Source organism: Scatophagus argus, chromosome 7 (genome assembly GCF_020382885.2).
Source record: "Scatophagus argus isolate fScaArg1 chromosome 7, fScaArg1.pri, whole genome shotgun sequence".
Classification (NCBI taxonomy): Eukaryota; Metazoa; Chordata; class Actinopteri; family Scatophagidae; genus Scatophagus; species Scatophagus argus.
The window spans coordinates 11,106,023-11,133,977 of NC_058499.1; the positions used below are offsets into that span (position 1 = coordinate 11,106,023).

The 27,955-nt window shown below is 41.7% G+C and overlaps 3 protein-coding genes across 4 annotated transcripts in view; 2 read left to right on the plus strand and 1 right to left on the minus strand.

Moving 5' to 3' along the window:
- Positions 1 to 11,220, minus strand: part of otud7a (OTU deubiquitinase 7A) — a 35,873-nt gene extending 24,653 nt beyond the window's left edge. The window contains exons 1-2 of the mRNA XM_046393378.1: positions 11,084 to 11,220; positions 9,610 to 9,856 (exon numbers count right to left, since the gene is read on the minus strand). The gene's annotated coding sequence lies outside the window, so the exon portion shown is untranslated. The remainder of the gene's footprint in view (positions 1 to 9,609; positions 9,857 to 11,083) is intronic.
- LOC124061505 (proprotein convertase subtilisin/kexin type 5) lies at positions 10,810 to 24,807 on the plus strand. Of its 2 annotated transcripts, none has more exons than XM_046393377.1 (16): positions 10,810 to 11,343; positions 13,079 to 13,282; positions 13,367 to 13,435; positions 13,558 to 13,597; positions 15,921 to 16,066; positions 16,885 to 17,079; positions 18,866 to 18,952; positions 19,037 to 19,235; positions 19,345 to 19,568; positions 19,672 to 19,914; positions 20,411 to 20,656; positions 21,788 to 21,983; positions 22,368 to 22,573; positions 22,730 to 22,830; positions 23,928 to 24,099; positions 24,177 to 24,807. In XM_046393377.1, exons 1-16 carry the CDS (start codon positions 11,166 to 11,168, stop codon positions 24,557 to 24,559), a joined length of 2,889 nt encoding a protein of 962 aa, XP_046249333.1. In that variant the 5' UTR covers positions 10,810 to 11,165; the 3' UTR covers positions 24,560 to 24,807. The 2 variants fall into 2 exon arrangements, with proteins under 2 accessions (XP_046249333.1, XP_046249332.1); XM_046393376.1 differs by having other exon boundaries at positions 10,811 to 11,343; positions 13,555 to 13,597.
- Positions 24,808 to 24,919: 112 nt separating this feature from the next.
- On the plus strand, positions 24,920 to 26,689 carry gcnt3 (glucosaminyl (N-acetyl) transferase 3, mucin type). The gene has a single exon (XM_046393380.1). The coding sequence runs from the start codon at positions 25,339 to 25,341 to the stop codon at positions 26,614 to 26,616; it is 1,278 nt and encodes a 425-aa protein (XP_046249336.1). The 5' UTR covers positions 24,920 to 25,338; the 3' UTR covers positions 26,617 to 26,689.
- Positions 26,690 to 27,955: the final 1,266 nt, after the last annotated feature.

The window sequence follows — 27,955 nt, forward strand, 5'->3', positions numbered from 1 at the left end:
GGTGGCACTAGTCCAGAGAGGCAAAACAACCTTTGAAACATGAGACCTGAGCCCGGTTTACCAAATAGTGGCAGGAGACCTGTTCAGCAAGAGTAGGACATAAGATGTGGGCTTGTTGGTTAAACACAAATGAAGTTACTAAAACCTCTGAGAGTCTGATCCCTCTCCTGCTGGACAGAATATTTTGGATTCTTCAGGGCAGGCAGAGAATAAAATCTTACGTTCTGGCTGATAAACAGCTCCGCTGGGCCAACTGTGGCTTCATCACCAGCGTGTGAGCTGAGCCACGGTTAGCAGGGCCAAGCACCAACAGGCTCAAAGTGCTGTGTTCGACACTGCGAGATAACCGCCCCATGATCCCCGTCTCTGGAGTGCACGAGGGCATGTGTGTGTGCAGAAACACTAACCATTTCATGTTCGCTACCCAGTGTGCCCTCAGTGTGTTTACTAGTTTCAAAGCCAGCAGAGCAAGTGTTTCCACAAAGGGCTGCCAAACCACAGAATACAGCTAATAAAAAGCTGGCATTCGGTCTCATCCAGTGCTTATTCACATGCCGGTGCACAGCAAAATGTCAAGACTCAGTTATGGTCAGAAGAAAAAAAAAATTGCTATTTTAATATAACACAAGAAAGCCGGAGACAGTTTCAGAACATTGTCTTTGTGCAGCTATTATTTATGTAATTTAATGAACAAAGGTGGTAAAAAAATACAGCAAAAAAATACTGTGACATTAGACCTGGGGTAATTGTATATTGGAAAAACAAATGAGCACAATTCCAGGAAAACAGATCATTTCCACCTTGCATCGACAATCGACACAATCCATTTACGTGCTTCATAACACAGCACACTTAAGGGGCATGGCAAATTCATGTAATGGGATATTATAATGTCTCGCCAAACTACAAACTAAGCACTTCCACTATTTCAAAGTCCTCGTTTGAGAGCAACAGATTCAATCAGTGAATTTTAATGCAGAGTGGAAGCAGCACTTGCTATTCGGCCTTCATATCAGTCAGTCTCAATCTCTGTCCCTCCTCCTCCTCCTCCTCCTCCTCCTCCTCCTGCAGTCACAATGGCAAGTTTGTGTCTTATGGTGATTGTGTATGTGCTGCACCGGTGCTCAGCGTGCAGTGGCAGTACATGTGCCTGTGTGTGTACAACCAGACAATATTACAGATGGACTGTGGAATGTATGACGTGTTTCAATCAGTGGCCAGCATGAGTGGTCTTCACCGGTGCGCTGCCTCATCAAGTTAAGCCACTTTGATTTTTTAAGAGCTCCGTCTATGTCTGTCTTTCCCCCCAGCCACCACATGTTAGTGTGCCGAGTCCCTCCTCACCCCTCAGTTATGCTCCGTTCACCATTGGGACTCTCTCCCCGACCCCCGCCTTCAGGACCCGCAGACAGCATTTATTAGCTGTGACCTGAGAGCACCCTGACACTCTGTGAAACCAACTGCTGAGCTACTACTTCCAGATTCAAGAATATGGGAAGAACAACAGACAAGAAGGTGTAAGGACCACCTCTGCTGCATTTCGGTCAAACACTAACCACTACTTGACGTGAGACAGGAAGAGAGTGCACTACTGCTAAGTCTTGACCTCTAGACGGAGTCACTCGCGCATGCACTTCATCTTTCTCTCTCTCTCTTACTCCTTCTCTAAACTTAAAAAAGACAGACTTCTGTGCAGCACACCCTCACATGCTGCGAGAAAGATGCTGCCGGAAGCAATAATGTCACTTTGCATCTCATTGCTGCACTGCACACTGCCAGCACATCATATGCATGGAGTGGGCAGTTGTTGTCAGTTTGCACTAAATGCATCGTCGCATTAATATTTGACGTAAATTTCAATTAATGGTGCCTGAGGACCGCACTGTGCCCGAGGGACACCAGTGTTCCTAGAAAACCTTTCGTTGTTTTTGTCAGAAACTTTAGAAGCTACGTCACATCTCCTAAACGTAACGTTCAGTTCACAGTAGAGGAATGAACCCATTTAACAAAGCAAAAGATAATTCTTCTGCCTGACCTTACAGTCAAGTCAAATCATCAGTTCTAACAGAGCTGAAGACGCAGCTCAGCTGTGTGTGCAGCGTGCATCCAAACAAAGAAGTGGTTGCTGAGGGGCACAGAACAAGATCATAACCCCTTAAAATGTCAGTCCCTTCAGCCCTCTCACCAGAGCGGCCAATACCTCTTTTTCCCCGACAAGGCCCTTTTCAACAGAGCGCCTCAAGCAGACAGCTGTGACTAGAGACCCAAGCCTTACCAAAGCAGAAGGTTCCTGACTTTATGTGGATTGGAAGACGATGAAAAAGAAAGGCGGGGGCGGTCATTAATAGTGGATTAGAGATGAGCATGCTCGAATTGGAAGTCTGTGTCCGTTAAAAGTGAACTGAACCTGGTATGTATGTCTAAGTTTATGTTTTCTGGATTGGACAGAGTGATGGAACTGCTATCTGTGATTACCTGCACAGATATTTGTTGCTATATTGCTGCCAGTATATGTATATTAATGATGTGGTGAAATGAGGGTTTCAAGCACAGGAGCTACGATGTTACAAAGATGAGACGTAAAGAACTGCTTGCTATGTGAATACTAATCTTCTGATAGAATGCGAGATAAACAGACCAACTAGCCAAAGCCAGCTGGTGTTTGTGCTGAGTGAGGGTGTCCTCTCAAGTGTTGAACACACAAAATCTTTTGCTTACTTCCTCTGTCCTCACCGGCTCAAAGACGTACATTTAACTCAACTCTCAAGGATATCTGTGAATATGATATACACACGACTGATGGGCTTTTTGTCATCACCTACAGATCAGTGATGTTATACTGTCACTGTACAGAAATATTTTTACATCTAAGCCCCAATGAATGTATACAGTAGATAATGATGACTTTTCTGATTCCACATGCACATCCCTGCGCATACAGCTAAGCTAAGCAGCTATACAGTACTTCATGTTCTCTTGTCAACCTCAATGTTTCACTTTGGAGCCATGAAAAAAAAAAAAGCAGGAAAACAGCATTTACTGCAAAGCGCTGCACAATGCCACGATGGCTAGATTGCTTACAACTGTAGCTTTTTTAAACAAGCATCTGGGATGCAATGAAATATCAAGGATATATTGGTACTCAGCTGAAAGTCTGCCTCAATCACAGGCCAGCTATCGTGTCCTACAACGACCCCCTAAAGTAAGAATTTCATTATCTCCAGATATGAAAGGAAACACTGTTAGAGGCTGTTTTGACACCTGTTACACACTCTCCAGCTCGCAATACCTGTATTGTACAGTGTGGTACCACTATTGGGTGCGTGGGTGTACGCACAGTTGTGCATGCACACACAAGTAGGTGGAGAGGGCAATATCACATAACCTTATTCTTGATTTAGTATCTGGAGAAAAAAAAGGAATAAAAAAAAAAAAACCACATAAACCTGCAGGTTCCTGAATAAGAAATAAGGGACTTCTCAGAAGACCACAAGAATACTGTGAGGATCTCTCATCATTTTTGTACTTTTTACCACAAACACTGAATGGATATTGCTCTTCCTTCACTCGTACTTAAACCCACTGCAGGTGCACATACTGTAGCAAAGGGGTAAGGGTGAAGGTAAGGGCAATTCGTAGTCATTTTGTCACAAATGAATAATTATAGTTATGAGTTCTGTTAAAAATCCCAATGCCACAATATTATGCAATAACTCTGTGAATGACATCTTCTTTCATCACAGTATAGATGCTAGTTCCAGTACTGAGGCCAGTGATTTTCCAGTAGCTACGGGTGTTACTGCCTTTTGACCCTTATGTGCACTGATCAAATTAAAACCAAGCACATACACAACACATACAGGAACACGTCCGTAAAGGCACAGCTTGTATAAACACTGTCAAGCCGCTTTACTTCAGGACTTTGATGCAAGAGACAAATCAGCCATTCTCTTTGTTTTATGCACAGTGTCAAAAAATCATTACGTACTATAGTTCCCCCCCCTTTTTTCCACATGCATGATGCATAATGTCAGAATTGAGAATCAACTCATCCCTCTTCAGAGATGGAATAATTAATCTATTAAATGATTACCCAATTGAAAGAAAATTATGAGCGTATTCAAGAATTTGGACTACAACACATATGATTTAAATGTAACTATGGTCAGCGTGTCCTCACCAGGAGTAATAAATAAATGTCCTGATGCTCCTCAGAAGCTAATAATTATAAAGCCTCAAACTGTTCACACAGACAGACTGGAATCGAAAATCCAATGAGGCAAAACAGGACAGAATTCACTGCTTACTCTTGTTGAAGGAAGCTACAAATGACCCTGAACTCAACCACAGGGCCCAAGTCACATCCAGTACTTCACTGTGGTCACTTTGACACCCAAACTTTGCCTGTCAAGGATATTTGACCAGAGCACAAGCCAACAATTAATGGAAGTTACAAAAGAAATGTAGATACTATGAAACTGCTGTTTGTGTCATTTACTACCACCACGCAAAAACTAGGATGGACTTTGAGCCCTAAAAAGAAACAAAAGACATCAATTACCTTACCATCAATTACCATCAATTTCCTTGTGAGAGTTTAACAGATCCAAGCCTGCCAAGGTTTGGCCTCTTAACAGAAAGTAAATTTCTGAAAGAAAAATTCTGGACTTAGTAACTTTGTCCGTTGTGTGACCTCATGTGCATCCACAGAGAAGGCATTGAGTGGGTGTGGGTGAACTGCAGAGGACAGATGTGTCATACTCAGACTGGTATCAGGAACTGACATTTGTGACTGGTGACGCATAAAAACAAAAAACAAAAAAAACTTTCCATTTCTGGCTCAAGGGACTCTCATGATATAATGTATTTCGGAGGTGGTTAGTTTACGTGGTTTGGTGATCTGGTACAGCCTACAGTATGGTCTAATTCATTTTGAAGAGGATATTATTCAATATGTACGTTGATACACATGGACTAGTTGTTTTTTTTTGTAAGGAAATTAATTTACTTTGTGAGGGATTTCCCCATTCTGGGGTAACAGTCATAGCAGAATCCACCACTAAAAAACGTGTAGTGTAATAAAAGGTGGTACACTACAGAGATGTAAATACATGCAATGAAAAAATTTCCAACATAGCCAAAGACGTAACTTAGGAGAATTCATAGCGTGACAATAATCAGTCATTGTTTAATTGTAAAAAAAAAAAAAAAAAAGGGCATACAATAAATGACATTTTAGATTTTGATTTTTTTTTTAAGTTTTATAGTCATGCAGCACTTTTCAACCTTAATCAATGCCCTAACTTTAACTTTTGAAGTTTTCTCACAAAATCAACCTCATTTTTGATGTTATTAATAGTTGGAGGATTTTCCATGCCATGTATTTACACTGTTACATCTCTATAGTAGTTTTTATTGTAAGTGCACTCCGCTCAAGAAATCACGGGTTCTATAAATGATTTCAAATTATTTGTTTCCAGACATATCTGATTTATTTCATTTTATAACAGATAACCAGCCACCCCTAGAAATTTTCAGTAACCGAGTCTTCAAGTTAAGGGACCTCACGTTGAGAAATGATGGATGTGAGGGGATTGCCAACAAGTCTATAGAGGCATGAAAAAAGCAGTGGGAGGAAAGTAGCTGCAGGGTGAACAATCAGAGTGGACGTCCACCATATGAGGATGCACAGTATATGATCATCTGCATGACTGTCAACAGATGCTGCCAAAATAATTTCTCTGTAAACGTTCAGAAGACAAACACAGTGTACAAAAATATAGGCGACCATACTTCTGACCCTGTTGAGTCATCTCATATCTTGTCTTCTTCATCTCAGCAGAAAGGACACAACAAAGATGGCAGAACTATTTCTATAGCTGTGATTAATAGATTTTCTCTACTTGAGAGAAAGACAAACCAAGCAAGCTGAACAACAGTGATGTGTCTAACCTGCTTTTCATTTTTAATATCTCCTTCTGTGAAAGTAAACTGTGAGAGAAAATGGGAATAAGTTTTTTAACAAATGCAGCTGAGTTTTTCCAGAGAAAAAGGAGGCCTGACCTCTTTTTCTGAATGAATGAAAATGACCTACGCTGTGGGCCTGCGTGAATCTAAATTGAGTCACCAAGGGTATCCTGTGCAACAGTGTTCTGTTTGATTTAGTAGCTGCTCCCTTGCTGATTCGAGGCAGGACAGGGGATGGCTGTGCCCATCAGGCCTTGTGGGGAGAATCTTACAATGGCAGACCTTTCCAGCAGCCAGCCTGGTCCCAAGCGCAGCACCAGACAAGAGAAGCAACACAAATGCAATTAGCTGCAGGAGGTGCAGACACACACGTGTACATGCATGCCTTCAAAAGCTACAGCTGTCACAGAGGATCTTATTGGCGAAACACAGCATCCAACTACTGTTGATGCTTGTATCACATTTAGAAAAAGACTGAGACAAAACTCTGCATTCTCACGAAACGCACATCCTGTGGTCTCTTTCTATCTGTGGGTGTCATTCTCAGCCTTCAATACAACACCTTCTCATTGGTGAGGAGACTTTCATCTCAGACAATTTGTGCAACCATAAAAATCCAAGACACCATGCTTTGCTTGTCATTAAAATGTCCCACTGAACATCATCTTTTGCAAAACTTGGTTACTATGTCTGTTAGACTACAATAGCTATAATAATACAAGCTATGTGGCACAGCAAAATGCGTCCAAATCGGGTTTGGCGTCTTCACAAGCAATATATCGTGACAAATATATAATAAAGCCTAATATTACATTGCAATTAAAAAAAAGTGAAATTCGCATAAAGGCAGCGACGCTACAAGCAGCCCTATGGTGTAACAGAGCATTATGTTGTTAATGCAGCGCAACATTGGGTCAAATGTAAGTTAAGTGTATCAAACAACATTTAATTTCGTGACATACATACATTTTGGTTTCAGCATCTTCATTCAACTTCAGCATCGCCTTAAAAAATGGTCTAGACTGCGCTGCAAGGGATTCATTTTTACTTTTATCAATCAAATGGCAGCCATTATAACTGAATTCTGAAGGCTTAAAACAGACTTTATCTATAATGACCATTGAACACCACCTTAAAGGTCCAGTGCGTAGAAAATTGAGGGGATTTAGGGGCAGAAATTCAATATTCACAATTTTGTTTTCATTATTGTACATTCACTTCAAAGTAAGAATTATATTGCCGTTACCATAAAATGAGCCTTTTACTATCGACAGAGGGTCCTCCTCTACGGAGTCCACCACAGACATGTTTTTAATGAAGCAAAACAAAAATATAGCGAAACGAAACACTGGTTCTAAGTTTTCCTCAGTGGTCAGCATCGGGGAGGGCAAGACGAGGTGCGTTCACTTGGTTGTGATCTGCACCCACACTACCGCATAAACATAAACACTGGGTCTTGAAGGAAAACTGTCTATTTTCAATATAAAAGGGAAAGACCACAAACTGTCTCTTGAAATGAAAAAGGAAAAGGCGTTCGTTAAGGCAAGCGCGTGTGAAAGAGTGAAAGAGCGAAAGAGGAATATGTTTGTGGGGTTTCAGAAACCTGCAGGTCTGTGGGTCCCTTCAGACTAAGTTCACATGCCATGTAGGATCTCTTGTGTACCTTAAGTAATTCAAGCATCAAAAACAGACGAGGGCCCCATCAAATGTAAATTAATCATTTTTAAAAAGTTCATAAATCATGGTTAAACGCTCTTTGCAGTCAGCTTATTACAGCATCCCTGCGGTGTGAAGCCTTTACCACGGCATGAAAGGTGTGAGGATTTAGGGCACAAAGCCTATGACTTCCTTTGACTGGATCAGAAGAGAACAGTGCAGTGACTCTTGGAAGGTGATCAGTACCCTCTCTAGCCTCCCCTATTCTGATGTGAGAGAGAAGCCCCTCTGCCTGCCTACGTGGCCTCTAGCTGACCTCCCACTGCCCGCAGACAAAACACTTAACGTTGCTTCCCCACCTGTAGAGATGCCTGAAGAACAGGGACCACTTCAAAGCCATGCAGTGATTGGGCCATGATTACCATGGGCACTTGACTCATTTCATCTCCTCTGAAGGACTAAAGTTTGGCGGGGGGGATCAGGCATGAAGACATGGGATTCTTTTAAAAAAGAAACAGGAGTCCTTTTCAAGACCCAGAGGACGATTTATTTTGATTGTTCTTTCAAGATTCCTGTCTATTGATACCAATGGAAAACACGTCATTGCAGCTGGGTTCTCCTGCAACAGCTCAGTTCTTTATTTCTTGTTTTGTTTTGTTTTTTTTAAAAACAATGGTAGTTGCTTTGGTTTTTGAAGTAGGTAGAGGGAAACTGCCACGGATGTTCGCAAAGGAATGTCATTTTGTATCACTCAAGAAGAAGCGGCTTGATAAAGCGGCACTGCCACAGTGACATGAAAGCCCAACTGGGTTCAACAACAACCGTCATCTCTGCTCTGGTTTTCTGTAGCTAAATGCCAGTGACAGGAACAGAATTCACTGTGATAACTGATCAGGTGCCAAGCGTCCTCTCCCCAGTGCCCTGCTGCTCTGAAGCCCTCTGTGGAGCTGGCATGGCCTGCTTGGCCTGGCAGCCACGGGCCCTGCTTTGTATCTCTGCCCTGTCTACTCGAGCTATCTCCAAACCAGAGCCGACCACACTGTCGACTGCACGTCTCTCAAGCCCAAGTAAATCATTAAGACAGGGGTAATATGAGGATGAATAAGTTGTAAAGGTAAGACAGCAAACAAGTTGATCTGATGCAAATCGCCAATCATCATCCAATTGACCAGCAGGAAAGCGTGCGAGAGTTTATTTCACTAATGTTGTACCCAGCTCAAATATAATCTGATATTAAAGACAGATTAAAGGTTTTATTATGTAAGTCTTTGTCAGGGGACATGACTATGGTTTTAAAAATACCATACCAATGAATGAGGGGCCTCACCATCTTTACATGCAGGCGTAGTTGGCAGATATTGTGAACCAGACGAACAATAAAGGAAATGTATGTGGACACCAGAATTAAACCAATGTGAGCAAATAACTAAAAGTGAAACCAGTGTTATTTACTATATGAAACATGTAGCTGGAGGTATTTCATCCCCATCTACGTTTTGCCATCTGGTCCAAAATACACAGTGATGATTAATATTCCATGTCTGTAAAATGAAGCATACCCTTAAAGGCTTTCTAGCTTCAATAAGCTATTGTCCCATTTGTCTGTGCCATCACAAAATATACTCATATATATACATATATATATATTACATTGCTACTGTATGTTCCTACATCACAAAGGTCTGTGACTAAGCATACAGATTCAAGACCACCTCCATGTTTACAGCATTTTAACTCTGAGACTCCGGCTAACGTCTCATCCCAAACCGTCGATGAGAATTACGGCCTCGACGTGTTTGGCTTCGACCTAAAACGAGAGGTGTACGGTGCACGGAACCTGAAGTTGAATGCATCGAGGCACGTACTCGCATAAAGGCAGGTGCACCTGTCTGCAGTGGTAGCCTATTGTGTTCACTATCAAATGAGCCGTGAATCGGCCCGTCGCGCCGTGTATGGCAAAGGAATAAATGCGTGCCCGTGTCTTACCGTTCCGTTTTCAGTCATTTCTCCCCATCCTCAGGTTTTCAGTCCAGACCTCTGACGAACCGTTAATTCCTATCAGGCTGTCTCACTCTCTCCCTCTCTCCGCTCGCTCATCCCCATGTCATATTTCTCCGCTGCAGCAGAACAAAGCCACGCCTCCTCCGACAGCCGCTGGCGCGTGACGTCAGCCGGTGAAGAGATTTGGCACACACCCTCGGAGACACGTCCGGCGTCAGGCCGCTAGGGGCCGCTGTGCACCCAGAAAAACAAATCACTGTCATTTGATTGTGTGAGGCCTATACTGTATGGCGTCCAGTGGTTCGTATGAATAATCCATTACAAAGAAAAACGAAAATGGCAGTACATTATGAAAATGCTCGTGTGTAGTATACACTATACAGACAAAAGTATCGGGACACGTCACCCTTACAGACACTACACTCGCAAGGACTTTAACAATATTGCATTCTAAATAGATGGACATGGATGGACATTAATGTGGAGTTGGTCCAGTTCATTCTAAAGGTGTTTGTTGGGGTTGAGGTCAGAGCTTTGTGTGGGCCAGTCAAGTTCTTCCACCAAACCATTGCCACAAAGGTGGAAGCATAGCATTGTCCAAAATGTCTTGGTATGCTGAAGCATGAAGATTTCCCATCACTGGAAGAAAGGGACCTAACCCAGTCCTGGAAAAACAGCCCCATATATATATATATATACATATATGGTGTATACCGAGTTTTAACCTTACAGTGAACTGTAAAACTATTAAAACTATTAGAAGCTAATGATCCTTAAATATGACCTAGTCTGCTAAAGAAAAAGTAGCCTATAAGACAAGCAAAATAGCCTGTGATTTGTGTTTTTGTCCTTTATGTGGTAGTCAAGTTTTCCCTTTATCCCCAAAACATTTCTTTTTAATGGCTGTTACCTGAACCAGTTAGTTAACTAGTCACACATGAGCTAAATCTCTAGCTAACATTACTGTTGATTGTGTCTTAGAAGTATGGACTGGACGCATATTTTTGGTTTTAATTTATATTTAAGCACATCTACCTACATTTTCTGGTTTAAAACTTCTAATAATCTAGGTATATAAAGTTATTCTACTTACAGCCATAGGTAGGCTATACCTACCACAAATAACATTACTAACTAAAAATGTAGTCACAGGTGAGTATGAGGTCGGCCACTATCGGAACCGGAACTTCCCTGCTTTCATCAGAAGGAAAAACAGTGGCACGAAAAGATTTGCAAACAGACAGAAAATCCCTTCCAATAACACGTTTTTTTTGTGCAAATATGCACGCTGTGAATGTTATTGTGACTATGCACACCCATGTATCTATCTAAACATTTTCTTTCTTCCGATGACCGCAGTCCACGCTCATTGTCCAGTGTGTCTCACTTGAACGAACTGGTCCAGCAAGTTATTTCTGGGCTGGTTTTCACAGAGCTCCACATCGATGTGCCAGCGTACCTGCTGAACGGACACTACGTGTTTGGAGACACTCCTGCTTGTTTTTTTCCTCACTTCCAGTGGAAAGTCCTCCGGCACCGCCATGAGGTGCTTCGTCGTCTTTATGATCTTTCTCTACGGTGTCGAATTTATTGGATGTAAGCCCTCGTCGCAGTGTCCGAGCGGACAGTTTATGCTGAAGACTCAGTGTGTCCTCTGTCATCCCACCTGCTCTGAGTGCAGCGGACATGAGCTGTTTGAATGCACTACCTGTGGAGTTGGTAAATAAAATTTCCTTTACCCGCACTTTCACCATAGCTTAAAAATCATGGGTGGCTTTTTACTCTTGGGGGAAAAAACTGATTAATTGTCGTTTATTTTCGTCTCATTACGATGCACTGGATTTATCCCAGGAGGGGTTTTTGTTTTGTATAGCCTTTTTTTTCTACAGCAAATAAATCAGCTAAACAAAGGCTTCAAGGAAGTTCTTGCCATCATATGACAAATTTCACATATCTGCATGTAGATTGTAGCTCTAACCCCAAATAACAGATGCTACAGATGCTTCTTATTAAATCAAAATCGTGTCACCGACTCATTAATCCATTTTAGAGATTAACTTTTTTTTTCAAAGCAGCTCTATTTAATGGTTACCAAAACAAGTTTGATGTTTAATGGCTTTTGGATTAGAGGAGGAGCATTCAGCTTTGGTTTACCATTTACTCTTGTTAATCAGTCAGTGATTGGATGTAGAACGTGTTTGGTTTGTCTTGCAGAGGGACACCGTTGAAATAGGTAAGAAATGAAGGTGTGATCATTATTTTCTCTCGAGTTTTCGCAGTGTAATCTGATCACGTCAGAATGGGGCCTTTGTTAATCAGAGGGAAAGGGAAAAAAAATATCCCCTTGGGCTCGAAGTATTACTGTTGCAGCTCACTGGGCTTAACCTGCAAAACCTTCAAGTCTCTGTCTCTTGTTTCCTCACACACACACACACACACATCCCTTCCTTTGCATTTTTACATCACTACAATCATGAATTGTTGCATAGCTTCTTTTTCCTGACTGCTGTTTAATGTACATCGGTGCTGATGGTTTTGGTTGTGAAGACTTTAGCAGCATACTGTGATGTTCTCTGTGAAAGAACATCAAAAGCCAAATGTCTCTACTCCATTCCTCATGCCTAATGGTTTGTTGTCACATAGCAGCCACTTTTCTATGTGTGAGATGAGGCTGAAGGGCTGGAAAGGCAGCAGCAGCAGCAGCAGCAGCTTGTTGTCCCTCTCCTCCCTGTCTCACACATCTTCTGTGCAGCGCTGAGCAGATGAGACAATGCTGCAACTCAGCTGCTTCCAGAGATGCCTCAGGTGCCACGGCCAGGCCAGTGGCAGGTGGCAAAATATTAATCATTAGAGCCAACACAAGACTCTGTCTCTGCCTACAGCTCTGATCTCTTATCTGCCTCTGATTGCCCTTGTTTATTTAAGTTGGAGCACCATCAGTCAGGAAGTGAGCTCACATTATGATGTGACCCACAGTCAGCATGCTGGGCTGCAGCCATCATCAGTTTATGATGTCGTTCGTGGCTTTAACCCTCATTTTTTCAGCCTCTGTTTTTGTCAATAATGCAAATGTAATGAAAAGTATGGACCTCAATCTCCTAATAATTGCCACTGATTCACTTATTATTATGTACCCATGACATCTTCCTGCTTTCACTCAACCAGCCAGTTTTGACTTAACTGCAAAGTGTGTTGGTGTTGTAATTTGCTGAGGGCAGTGGACTTTTACGGGAACTGGCAGCATGTCCTTTCATCTCCTCTTCATAACATGTTATTGTCAGGCCCGTTTGGCTCTACTTCTGTATCTATTAAGTAAAGCTCATTGATTTTCGCATTCAGTAGAGCCCTGTTATTTATTTATTTTGTAAAAGGCATTTCCTGTCTGGAGTTCCATATGGCTAATTGCGTAGGCTTTATGTCAACATGTCCTCTGTGTCCTCCTGCTCCTCCTCAGATGAAGATGGACAGGAACGTTTCTTCCACCAAGGTCGCTGTCGGACACACTGCCCCCGGGGACTCTACCCTGACAGGGGTCACTATGCCTGTCTGCCCTGCATAGCCAATTGTGAACTCTGCACAGATGGCAACATATGTGCCAAATGTCATGAATACTACAAACTCCAGAATGGGGTCTGCCAAATGGCATCTTGTAACGCAGGTAAATGTAAAGCAGAGTTTCTGAGTGGGCTGTAGCTGAAGAGAAAGACACTCAGGCATTTTATGCTTGGTCTCTGTGTTTCAGGGCAGGTGCAGGACCCTGATACAGGAGAGTGCATTGACTGTGAGGTGGGCTGCAAAACGTGTTCAGCAGGTAAGTCAGTCAGTAAGGTGGATATAGTAGTATAGTATAGCGTATGTAGTATAGCGTGATAGAAATTTAGCCGTTGCTGCATGAATTCTAATTAATCGCCTTTTCTCATTTGTGCACAGAAGACCCTGAGATCTGCAACAGCTGTGTTGAAGGTTACTTGCTGTGAGTTTTTTTCCCCCTCATTTTATTAATGTCTTTTGATAGGTGGACTTGTCAGGATTTCCATACTCTGCTTTGAAATCAAAGGCATTTTCAGGTATTATTTGAAATGCCTAGCATTTAATACTGAAGCTGCAAGTGCCAATTATTTTCTATTAACCTTGACACATTGTTGATACAATTCGCAAAAAGAGTTGATAGTCCACAAAAAGATATAATTTTAGACCATTTTAGACATAATTAACCTCATGATGCAACCTTGTAATTGTTTTTATTTGCATTGCCATTCCTTTGATAAACGGTCAATAGTCAATATTGGTTTGCAGAATGTGGTCAATTATTCTTCCCTTCACAAGAAACTTCTTTTCACCCGTTTACGGCAGCGTATCAGTCGGACAGAGTGTGTAACGCTGGTTACACTAGAACAGACCTCCAATTGTGTACTTTCTCCCTAAGTTTTGGCCTCCAGGTATTGTGTGAGTCAGGTTACCTTACATTCTGAGTCATACGCTGTTACCTGAGCCTGGTTTTGAGCATAGAAGAGTGGTCTTCTTTACAGAGATACTTAACAGAGTGTGTTTGTTTGTTGTGTGTGAGCCATAGAGGAGAAGAGGGAAAAAAGAGCATAAGTATATGTGGAAAGTATAACCAGTAGCAGGTGTGAATCGTGTGCTCGTGTAAATCGCAGCAGAGGAGAAAAGCCATGGCACTCACTTCCTTTTACTGCTCTTCTATAGGTGCAGTGAGGCACTCTGAATCTACTTGTGCAACTTTTACTTTACTTATAAAGATTTTAGAGACTTGGAATTACAGGTCATGTCAGTTATTTCACTTATTACATCTACCATGTGAGGCAAAATCCAATAAAAAACAAAAAAACAAAACAGCAGAGCATGGGGTGATCATAAACTGCAGGAAGAGCCTCACTGTGATAGACTGTGATAGTTTCCAGCACTCAAAGAAATTCCCTCCATGAAAAATGTTAAAGCTGGACACTTTTGGTGTCACTGTGAATCTGGGGGGCTTGCATAAATCACTAAGTTTTGAAAAGAGTCACATTGTGAGGGGTGCATGGTATTTAGTGACATTTACCTTCCCCTCTAAGGAAATAAGTACAGCTAAACCCAAAAATTGCCTTGATTCACTCTTAACATGGTTTATACGGTTTATTCACTTAAGCTTTCTTAACTTTAGTAACCGCCTGCAGCGTATTTTCACTTTTTCTTGACTAATTCTCCGGGTAACAGCCCTAAACAAAAGTTGCTTTGGAAATGCTGATGCTCTCTCCTGGAATGGATAGTCTAATATTTGCACACAGGGATTCTTAAACATCCTGCAGATTCTTAAGTAGTGTACTGTTTCCAGGCCAGAGACAGGGCTTGGTCTGCACCAGCTGCCAATGTGAGTGAGTTGATGGATGCAGTGTGGCGCCTCCAGCTGTTCCTTCTCAAACAACCACCGCATCTTAGCACCAAATCCACGGCAACGCAGTAGGAAGTGCAGCTCGGACTGTCAGTTGTGAGATTCGCTCATGTACGGAGGTGGCAGGGGAGGCAGCAAAGGATGTTGTACTATTTAAGCTGCTGACTTATTGCTGTTTCATTTAGAGAGGAAAGTATAGTCATGCTCGTATTAATGTTTTATGTGTGACTTCTTTGCAACTCAGTATCTGAGCTCCTTTAGGCAAGATTTTTTTTTAGGACAGCCGTCTCATGCTTAATAGTGCAGTTAAGCCCCGAAGGACTGATAGGACAGGTTAATGACAGAAATCTCCCCATGCCTCTGGGCTACAAATAAAACACCAATTAACTCTCTGCCTTAAGAAGAGCACAGGACCACGACAAGCAGCAGAAGAAGAAAAGCAGCCTACATTATGGTTTCATGTCTGTTTGCCATCCTTACTAATGTTTGATTGAGTGCACCTCTTGGCCAAAGACTGTATTGAAGTCAACAATACAGCTGCAGGTGTGCTGTGGACTGACACAGCGCATGTTGAGATTGGCTCTTGCATGTGGTGTGTTTTGTCTTTCCTCCGGTTTCAATTCATCTAGCTTCCATGTCAAGGCAAAGGCCGCCTGTGGCGACGTTGTTCACCATTCTCTGTAAAGCTTTGAAAGCACTATTAAAGCACAATAGTTGTCATTATTTCTTTGATAATTCGGTAGCTTTGTTCTGCATGTTTGTGTCAAAAAAAGAGTCCTTATGCAACAGGTGTGACAGCCGTTTTTCAGTATTCATACACGTAGACCAAGGCTAGATTAGAAAAATCAAAAAATGCTGAGCAGGGTATTTGATTTTAGTTTGAAATGAATATTTTCTTTTCCAGGTTCAGACATCAGTGTCGCAGGCATTGCCCACAGAGCACCTACGAGGACCGGGGTAGGGGTGTATGTCTGTCCTGTCCAGCACCATGCACAGACTGCAAGAGTAACACACGCTGCCTTGCCTGCCAGCGTGGCTACTACCTCAATGGTACCAGTAACAAAGAATTCCTATGTATATTTTGGTTACTACTTGCATACTGAAGGATTCAGATGACCCTTTCGCCTTGTGCAGCACCAGTAGAGTTTGTGTTTAATATACTCAAAATCGCTGTGTGTTAAAGTAATCAATCATTCTTGTGAAAGACTAATGATGGCACTCTGAATCTTCATTTGGTTTGCAAATCAGGTTCGTGTCAGCGAATGTGTAACGTGAGATATGCAAAAATATGGTTTATGCAAGCAAGGATTAGGATTGTGTTCTCTGTGGGCACCTCAGTAAAATCGTTGAAGTTGTAAATAAAGCCTTTAGTTATTGAAAACAAGATTAACAAGATCTCAATCAATAATCTTTTCACATATACGGATACGTACTTTGATGTGGCATGTGAAGGTAGATTGTGTCACAAGGTTCTGTTTGAAAAGATCTGGGTCATTGTGTTGGGCCTGGGCACTGGGACTGAATTTGGAGAGATCCGTGAAAAGTAGGCAGAGAAATCGTGGACAAAATGAAGAGATGGGACCGCATCACAGTTTCTTAGAAAAGATGATTGCTCCAATACCAATCGTTGTGCTTTGCGAATTAAAATTTTAGCATTGCTCTCAAAATTATGTATGTTGCAGATCAGGTTGTTCCTGCAAAGGATATAATGACTTTCAGTGAAACCTCCTTAAACAAATACAGGTTAATGAAATTGGATATTATCTACTGTTTTGTCTCTGCTAGGTTTGTCAAGACTACTCTTTGGCAATAAAGTGTTACCCTGGAAACTAATGTCAGTTTGTGTCTGTGCTGCCCTGTCCTGTCAGGAGGCGAGTGTATTAAACAGTGCCCACAGCAAACCTTCAGTGACTCCAGCGGGTGGCGCTGCCAGCCTTGCCACGGCTCATGCCAGACATGTCATGGGCCTCGTTCAACGGACTGCGACCTTTGTCTTGGTGGTAACCCTCCTCTACATGGGCAGTGTCCTCTGGTCAACTGTCCACTGGGACAGTACTACGACGGTAAGCCACACAGCCTTCATGAGAACTGATGTTCAGCTGTTTAGTTTGGTCATTTTACCTCAATTTTTATTCCTCCGTGCAAGCGATATCAGTGGCCAGAAGTATTATGTCTATCCATCCCATTCTCATGAATGCAGTAACTCAGGAATGCCTCAAGAGAATTTCTTCAAATTTGGCACGAACGTCCACTTAAACTCAAAGATGACCTGATTGGAATTTGGTGGTCCAAGGTCTCAGTGACCTCACAAAACAGATTTTTGAACTTAACTCAAGAATTCACACACTAGAATTTCACACAAATTCCTAATGACATTTTATATCAAAAAGGTCAAAGGCCAACTTCAGTTTCACATCACTGTTGTTACTCTAACCTCAGGTGCTCACCTTGAAATTGTGCTGATTGTGTAGATCTTCTGTGCTGCTGGGTTGGAGATGTGTGTGAAGCTTCATTTTCTATCAGAATCAGCTTAGGTGGCCAAGCATGTGAGCACGTGACTCTGTTTTTTGTTTCTCTCAGTGAATGTACACATTAATAGGCATACAGCGACAATCGACCGCAAGCTGATTTAGCTTCAGATGCTTGCTGTTGCACCACGTGACGAAGCTCTCTATCGATCCGCTGTACTCCTTTGTAAAAAATAGTATCAAAGTGAAGACCGTTGGTTTCACACTGGAATCATACATGCCAGCATATTGATAGCTTCCATTTTACCAAAAATACACTCAATACCTTTTATTAAATTCCAGAAATGCATTATATTGTCTGGACAGACATGGACATAAACTGAAACTGGACTAGTTGGCGGACTCATGCGACCAGTAATTCTATGTTGTTTTGTTTTTCTTGTTAGAGATTAACTTTACAGGCTGTTGAGTTCAATATTTAACAGTAAAAAAAAAAAAAGTGTGAAAGTGTGTAAATTACTGAATGGTAAATGAGTATCAGGTGAGAGCGGAGTCAGAGTTTAAGCTGAATAACACGGTCAGTACTTGACTGGTTGATTCTGTGGTGGAGATGATTGCTTTTTTCCTACAGGTGGTTGGTTGTACGGTGGCCTCCTTTTCATTGCGTCACCCTTCTGCATTGCACATGTACTGAATCACCTTTCACTCAAGAGCCATTTTAGTGGAGCAATTTCAAAAGGGTCCTCTGCCTCAAGCGCAGAACTCTTCACCTGCTTCCCATGCGTTGTTATCAACAGTACAGGGTAATCAGATTAATAATTTACATTTCAGCCTCACGGGTTTGAAGATCCTTGTCGCTGACCCTTTGTTGATTTTGCAACATTAAAGCATTGTGTTGCATTGCAAAAATAACTGAGGTTCACATTTGCGATATTTTTTTTAAATGCCAACAACAGGTAGCTTTAGGCAAATACACGTTTGAACATAAATAGTTTGCAATGACGATTACTCCCAGTTTGTCCTTCTTTGTGTCAGCAATTAGCCCTTCTCAATGTGGCAATAATAACACCCACCTTCAAACTGTTGTAGCAGCTGTCCAAGAGATGACAAACACTACATAGGATCCTAAAATAGCAGGTAATATATTGCACACAAAGGCACTGAAAACACAGGGTGGTCTGCACTGCACTCTGCCACTGTTGAGCAATCAGTGCCAGCAAGCACCTTATTATTCATCACTTCCCATCAGCACCAACACTGTGCTTACAGCTTATGATGCTTCCCCCTGGTGGTGAAGGTAGGTCAACAGATAATTCTCAACTCAGAATGTGATGTGTTACTGTATGAGATAAGGTTCGTCTGTTTGTCGCTTTAATTACAGGGAAATATGGTGAATGTCACGCGTGTGACGCCTCGTGTAAGACCTGCTTTGGCCCTCAGGCGCTGGATTGTTCTTCTTGTTTCAAAGGTACTAATATTTTCTTTCTTCGGCTGTGGTAATAAATGAAAACATTCTCAGTTCTTATTGTGTTTGTGTATTTCTGTGTCATAGGATATTTCCTGGACCAGGACAGTTCTTGTGTAGCTCAGTGTCCATCTGGCTCCTATGCAAACTCTGCTACTCAGCTGTGTGAGGAATGCTCACCGAACTGTGAATCTTGTGTTGACACAAGTGATAACTGCATCAGTTGTTCCAAGAGCGGCTATAAACTTTTTCTCCACCAGGGGAGGTGCTGGTCAAATTGCCCAGAGTAAGCAGCTGGATAAGCTAAGTTGTACAATAGCTAAAAACCTTTGCAATGAGGGTATTGTACTTCCTTCTCTATCTTTATTCTTAACAAACCTCCTGCCTAATTTCAGAGGTTTCTTTGAGGCAGCAGAGGGGTCATGTGAAGCCTGCGATAACTCCTGTCTGACATGCGATGGGATCAAGTCCCAGTGTCTGTCCTGCGCTGATGGTCACTACTTAGAGAGTGGTACGTGTCGACTAAACTGTTCACTGCGGACGTACGCTGCAGATGATGGTACCTGCAGACGCTGTCCCCCACACTGCGACGTTTGCTCAGATGACAGGACCTGTTTCAGTGAGTTATCAGCCGTGTTGGTGGCTAAATGTTTAAGAGGAAAATAAATTGTAAGACAATTTGACATCTCGTGTTACACTTCTCATGCTTCATATCATTTCAGAATGCAGTTTCCTCTACCTGATGCTGAATGGCATGTGTAAAGCTAGTTGTCCCATGGGCTATTATGAGGATATGGAGGAGGGCCGCTGTGGTCAGTGCCACCCTACCTGTGCCAGCTGTTCGGGGCCCCTGGCAGATCACTGTGAGACCTGCTCAACTTTTAGCCCCAAACTCTATAAGGGTGCATGCTCCAAAGACTGCCCCACTGATACTTACTATGAAACTGAAGCTATGGAATGTCAAGGTGAGTCTCAATACACAGATGTGACTGGGTCAGACTTTTAAGCAGCTTTGAACGTGCAGCGTAATGTAAATTGTTAATCAGGTCCCGTTATTTATGTACGAAAGTGGATTCTATGAATTGTAACCCCACAAAAAACAACAGCTGTTAAAAACTAAAGCCATCATGGTGGAGGATTGTGGCAATGATTGGGACCCAGCATGGTCAAGGTCAATATTAATTTAATATATTTTATTTAATTTAATATAACTGGTTGATGAGAATTAACAGGTCGTCAAACAAGTGATGAGAGAGATGGGGTTCTTGAAGAGCAACCTGAAAGACTTAAAGATTTACGACTGTATGAAAGTTTGCTTATTATTTAGGAAGCATTAAAGTCACGGTGTCTGGAACTGCCATGTACTGTAAGAGTTTGTGATGGTAAAATATTAATATCAATATCAAATATTAATCATTTATTTTTTTATTTATTAATTTATTTATGATTTTATGATCTTAGAGTGCCACCAGACATGTATGAGCTGCTCCGGCCCAGACGCAAACCAGTGCACCCAGTGCGAGAAGGGACTTGTACTGGATCCAAACACGTTGCTGTGTGGCGTGACGGGTGACACAGACTGCCCATCAAGGACCTACCTGCACGATGACCAGTTCACCTGCATGGGTTGCCACCGACACTGTTACTCCTGCGAGGGGTCGGGCAGCGATGAATGCCAGACCTGTGCTGTCCCCAGATTCCTTCACAGTGAGTGTTTTTCACCAGTATTCAACTGCACACACCAACACACATTTATAATTCAAAGCAATAAAATGCAAACAAAGCAAAACCAGATATCTCTGAACTGTCAGCTCTCAAGGAACCTGATAAGAGGCTTATATTTAGTTCTGATAACTAATGTAATGTACCTGCATTACAATGGCTCTCCTGAGAATATTTCACAATGTCAGTCTCAAACGGTTGCATGTGATTGAGCAACAGTTCAACAGCTGCTAGATAGGTTTAGGAAGGCAATGTAGGTATAAGACTGTTCTTACATGTGTTCGCTGGCACGTAGAGAATCAGGTGTGGAAAAATACTTACACTTTAAATTTAAATTCTTTGAAACGTGAAAAATGTTTTGTGTTTCATATCAATATCGGAGTGACTTTATTTAGATTTGCTACATGTGTGATGACTTTTATTTTAAAAATTGAAAATAGTGTAGGTACCTTTTATATATAATCTGTGATGTGTGTGAAAAGTTTTGCCTCCGGTCTAAAGAGGAACTAGTTAGTAGATGACGGGAATCTTTTGCTCGCGATTCAATTTGATTCTGATTCTTGATAATTGATAAGATACCCGATTCAATAAAAGGAAATGGTTTGACAGGCCACTGTATTCTGACTCAGGTTCCAGTGAACTATGTGCCAAACCACTGACTTGTGTCCTTTGTCACTTACAGCTGACACGTAGCCAAATGCAGATAAGGGAGACTGAGCAGGTTTTTTTTTTTTTTTTTTTTCTAATTTGCATTGCAGAATCTATTTGTTGTGTCAGTAAAAATGTTATTTACTTAACTTCAATAACCTGGAAGCATCTTACTGTCTTCTTTCTGTATGAAAAAAATTAAATGAAAGTATAATTTACAGACTGACATCACTGGTCAAATGTTTTTTGCAAAAGCATTAGTCAGTATATTAATGTTATGACGAGCACCAAATGCTTGCCTTTTTTTGGAGATTAATTGCAATATTAATAACTAACGTCATCAGAAAAATTGATTTTTGGCCTTTGCAAATTCAGAATTGACGAAGATACTTTTTTTTTTTTTTGATTGAATGATGAGGTAAAGAAAGACTGCACGAGTGGGTACTAATGAACTGTATCATTTTCCAGACAGCAGCTGTGTGAGCGAGTGTCCGGCTGGTACATTCAACACAAGGCAGGTTGCTGATGGAACAGAGCTGGGATACTGTTTGCCTTGTGACCGCGCCTGTTCCACCTGCTCTGGTTCATCACCCAGAGATTGTCTCACTTGCTCTCCAGGATACCTGCGTCTCCTTCAACTCTGTGTCACACACTGTCCCACGGGGTACAAAACTTATCATGGTCTTGATAATGTTTGCTTTGCATTATGGAGATCACCTGCATCAGCTGATTTTCTTCCCGACCCTTTAACCGCTAAAAAAAATAATAATAATAATAACAAGGAGGCCAGTTTGGAAGGAATCCAATATGCTCAATTTCTATGTAATTTCTTCAGAACTAGAGCACCGTTTTTTTAAAAAAAAAAAAGAAAAAAAGATTGTCAATTGCAGATTTGATGTCACTTATGATTAATATTTTTTTTAACATAGAAATATCTGCAAAAAGCTCAGATTGAAACTTTCTTGTGAATTTTAAATTATGTCTGCAAGAATAAAAAAATGCTCTACTGCTCACTTGGTAATACTGATCATTTCATGCTTTTCTTCAGGTATTATAGAGAGGGCTTCCACTGTGAGAAATGTGACCAGTCCTGTGAGCTGTGCACAGGACCAGGACCTGAGTCCTGCAGGACCTGTTCACCTCCACTGCTGGAGCTGCAAGGCACCAAGCTTTGTGTTGGGCGCTGCCCAACACGCTTTTATCAACTCAATGACATCTGCAAACAGTGCCACACCAGTTGTCAGACCTGCTCAGGTGCGGCTGAAGGGGCTTTTACAGCTCCGTAATAATTGACTTCTCGTAATTCATTTTAGTTTGTTTTTCACATCAGTTTCAGTTTTTCCAGTGTGCTAATATGAGACATTTTGTGGGAGGAGTCAGATCGCGTACTTGTGTGTGTGTGTGTTGCAGATGCCTCGCCTCAGGGCTGCTTGACGTGCGACTGGGGCAGCACTCTAAAGGACCATGTCTGCTATCCACGCTGTGAGGAGGGACGATACTTCTCGGTCGAGGTGTGTGCATAGCAATCAATCATTTACCGTGGTGTGAGTTTAATGTTACATTTGAGTTTCGTTATTTGTTTGTACAGCCAGGCCCTTCTTTATCAGGACAAATGTATCATGAATATTTAATGGTATGTAAAAGATAGGAAATCAGTGTATCCTTCTGCGCCAGGCATTATGTACTGCTGTTGACCATACATGTGTACCTCTCTTTGTGAATGCAGTTATCTTGGAAACGCCTTGAAGAAACGACCACTGGGACAAATTGATTAGATTTTGCTGGCCAAAGGTCACTGTGACTTCACAAAACATACTTTTGCCCATAAAAGTTAATTATGACACAACTTCACACAGATTTACATGCAGAAGGGCAGATTGTGACTGTATTTCACGTTTAGACCGATATTGAACTGGTGACCCTGATCCTTGGTGTCCACCTTGAAAACGTGCTGATTGTACAGATCTTTTTTGCTGCTGGGTTGAAGAAGTGTGTGCAAAGCGTCCACGTTTTAGGATTTGTAGCTTCTTCAGGTTCTATAAAAATCAGCTTTGTTGGCCAAGTGTGTGAACACATATAAGGAATTTGACTCCTGTTTTTTGATTCTCTCAGTGAACTGACACATGAATAGACATACAGCACCAGTCCACCACAAGCTCATTGGTTTTGATGATATTGACCTTCAGGTGTTGTACAATGTGATGAAGGTCCCTCCTAAAAAATAGTCTCTAAGTGAGGACAGCATGTTTTCTCACCTGAATTTATGCATTGGACTCATCATCAATACAATCATAACAAAAAAAATGGTAACTATGTATTTGAGTCTGGGAAGATGTGGATTTAAACTGCAGCTTGGCTAGCGTAGTGAACAGAGGCAAAGCCGTAGTTGTAGTTTTTTGTTTTTTTTTAATATATCGTGTCTTTCTACAATAAGCAACACAAGAGTGCAGACAAGTACTTACTGCACCTCAGAACAAAAACAGATGTCAATATAAGGCACTTTCATAATAGTCTTTCTCTCAGTTCTCCCAAACAGAGACATGGCTTCTCTACAAGTTTTTTCTTTTATTCACCCAGTGCAGTAATTTGTGAAATTGTACCATTGTAGGAAACCTGTGAGCCATGTGACAGCTCGTGTAGGCATTGCACCGGCCCCAGGCCCGACCAGTGTCTGACCTGTCACTTGGACTCTGCTCTTCATGCTGTGGAGAACCGCTGTGCCCGCTGCTGTCACACTGGAGGGAATGACACTGATTGCTGTGTTTGTGACAACCGCTCAGGTAGAGACCCTGTCCATCGTAAGAAACGCAGGATTGTTTAGATATGTCCATCTACTAAAGCCAGTTTTCTGTTCTAGCTCTATGTGTGGAGGCCCCCCAACACAAGTCAGGAGACGATCAGGTAATAGACCTGAATATGTCATCTAGAGCTCTGAACCACACCTCAGCCACCCTGCCCGTTGCCCTGCTGCTTGCACTGGTGTTGGCTCTGGCCGTGTTTGCCTTGGTCAAGGCCCATGCCAGGAAGAGGCTGTGCTGGAGCCAGAGCTATGAGAGACTGAGTGGCAGCGCCAGCATCAGCATGCCCCACGGTGTGCCGGAGCCGGACAGTGGAGATGAGGTGGATGTGGTGTACACCAGCAGAGGTGGATCGGTATATCGGCGCTACAGCTTCATCCACGAGCAGGACACCGATGCAGACCAGGATGTGGATGAGAGCACATGTCTCAATCAGTCGTAGATACATCCAAAGTTGAGCTTACAGTCATATCAAGACTGACAGGTGAATTCAATATAGTTTAAAGTTTAGAAGAGAATGTCGTAGTATTTTAAAAATTGCTTGTGTTGCTTTTTTGAGTTCTGGTGTTTATTTTGTTCTACAAAGTGCCTGTATGTGTATAATACACACTCTTAGATGAGGCATTTGTGAGTAAATTGTGACAAAAAAAAATACATATATATGTGTATATGTATGTGTATGGTTTTTTTTCTTTTTTCAATTAATAGTAAGGATTTGTGTTAAAAAGTGAAATTTTTTGTAAATAGAAGTACAAATGAAATAAATTCTTTTCCAATGATCATGATCGCTATCCTGAGAATATCTGTCAATCTAATTTTCAAACTTGAATTAACTAAATTACATAGAATATGTGAAGTGTCAGCATGCGCTACGGAAGGAGGTTATACAATATCATCGGCACCACACATGAACGACAGCTCAAGAAAAAGAAAACAAAGTCTTTGTCATCTGAAGGTGTTGTCCTGAGGCTTCACCTTTTGTCTCAATAAATAGAGCATCAGCAGTAGCAACCAGGACACGCAAATGGTTATATCCTATTTGTCAAATATTGCAAGACATCCTCAAGACATTGTTTCTGCACCTTAGCTTGACACACCTACTCAGGGGACTGTTTCATCTTGTGATCCTTTAATAAATGACTAGCCTCTCCCCTTTAGTCAAACTGTAACCTGCTCTAATGACACGGTATCTGGTTGTAGTCACCTCAGGAAGGAAAAGAAATGATTGTCCCAAGGATACTGAAGAGCCTCTCTCTCATTCTCATAGGTACATGTTTTTATTTTGTCTTTTGGGAAACTGGCTCTAACTGGCAGTCTGTATCTGATCTCAGAATACCACGGCAGTTTTCTGTTGACCTGCCTGGCTGCTTGGCTATCATCAGCGGGGATGTGGAGGGCAGGAAAAATGAATTAGAAGTGCTTCTGGCATCCAGGAAAAGACGGAGTATTTTAACTGAGGACTTCTACCTCAATGTGACGAAGGACTGTCCGGCTTACATTGAGGACAGAGGTTTCATTACGGTGCCTCTCAGTGAAGAGGAGAAGGACTTTCCCCTTGCCTACTCTATGGTGATCCATGAGAAGATTGAGATGTTTGAGCGACTTCTGCGAGCTATTTATGCTCCCCAGAACATCTACTGTGTGCACGTGGACCAGAAATCCCCAAAACAATTTAAAAAGGCTGTTGAGGCAATTATTTCCTGTTTTCCTAATGTGTTTATAACTACCAGATTGGAAAAAGTGATATATGCTTCATGGTCCCGGGTACAGGCAGATTTGAACTGCATGAGGGATCTGATGGCCTCACACATCCAGTGGAGGTACATGCTTAACACCTGCGGGACGGACTTTCCCATCAAAACCAACAGAGAGATGGTTCAGACATTGAAGACACTGAAAGGGAGAAACAGCATGGAGTCTGAGACAACCAATGACTATAAGAAGGGCCGGTGGCAGTATCATCACAATGTCACCGACACCGTCATCAGAACGGATGTGAGGAAAAGCCCCCCACCCATTAGCAGCCCCATGTTCTCAGGAAACGCTTACTTTGTGGTCACAAGAGCCTTTGTGAAACACTTGATGAGGGACAGACAGGTTCAGAAGCTGCTGGAGTGGGAGAAGGACACATACAGCCCTGATGAGCACTTGTGGGCCACTCTACAGAGGATGCCCTCAGTTCCTGGGTCAGTGCCTGCGAACGAAAAGTACGACACGTCAGACATGCAGGCCCTCGCTCGCGCGGTGAAGTGGAGCTATTTAGCAGGAGATATAAGAAAGGGGGCTCCATACTATCCTTGCACTGGTGGTTACCGGAGAGCAGTTTGCGTGTACGGAGCTGGTGACCTCCATTGGCTCCTGACACAACGACATCTCTTCGCGAATAAGTTTGATCCGGAGGTTGATGATATTGCTCTCAGATGTATGGAGTCAGTCCTTCGTTTCAAAGCTTCAGGCCAACATCTACTGTTGACAGATAAATATTACTCCTTTCTGTGAAGCTTGCAATCATTTGAAATGTGAAATAATTAAGGCAACACTTATTATTGTATTTTTAGAATTTAAATATTATTCAGTGTGTTATGGATCTTGCGTGTGCCATTTATTATATTACGTGAATTTTGAAGTCAATTTTTGAAGTGTCAGTGTATTTATATGGCACTCATGTAATTTATTAAAACATTCTGTGAATTTTATTATTATCAGTGTATTAAAATGGATCATTTTTTTAAATATAACATTCTGTGCTGTTATTCATACTAGTGCAGTGGCTGTTCAAAACTTTCCTGTTTGAAAACGGCTTGCTGTTTTTTTTTTGAGAATTGCTCATCCAAAGTACCTCACACTCGCATTGATTATGAAATGTCATTTAAACGTTAATATTAAAACTGTAATTAGTTGACCCCTCATTAGGCATAACTAATGGGCTCTGGGCATAACGTAAACTCATGTAGGCCTGAGCCTGACAATTCGGTTTTAATGGTTTAATCTTTTATGTTCATTATTATTATTATTATTTTCATGCAAGGATCCCTATACTGACATAAATCAGACCAAGGATCCCTTTTTGATCAAATTTTGTCCAAAGGTTCCCCATCTAATAATTTTTTTTCCCAATTCATTAAATATGTGAAACCTATGACCAAAATAGTCACATCCTGTAATTGTGCTACCAATGGATGAAATTCTAGTGTAGAATAAACGATCCTAGTTTTCGCTGGGGACCCCTGGTGGTCCCCTGATCGCACATTGATTAATCTGATAGAATTTTTTTATTACTCATTAAATATCTGATTCAATCATCTTACCATCATCTAATTTCCTCGACGGCGGTGTGTAATATTATTCATAATAACACTATTAGTTCAAAAGGAATACTGACACACAGATTCATTTAATCAGTCCTAGTAAACTTTTAGCCAAAATGGAGATCGGTATTCGACGGAAAACTTAAAATTAACATTAAAAAACATTAATTTATCTCATAATATGCAGCCATATACTCGCTGGTGAATGTTTGGAGAAGGTAAAATGATCGAAACATTAACCGAAAACTGTAACAATAGTCTGCAACGTTATTTTAAGTCATTTTCTTACTCATAACTCGGCCGAATAACGACGTTAGATGATAATAAGTGGCGTATCGTTATGTCACCATATTACTGCAGCGAAGCAGAAAATACTTTTACCATACTAGGGGTGAAGAAGAAACATTTCGAAAACAGGTGTAGTGACTTTAAAGGATTGAAGATGTTGTGTATGTAAATTGTTAAGACTAACAGCTAAAAGGCGTACTGAGCTGCTCTCAGGTCTACTTTTCTCTTTTCACGTCTCCCGC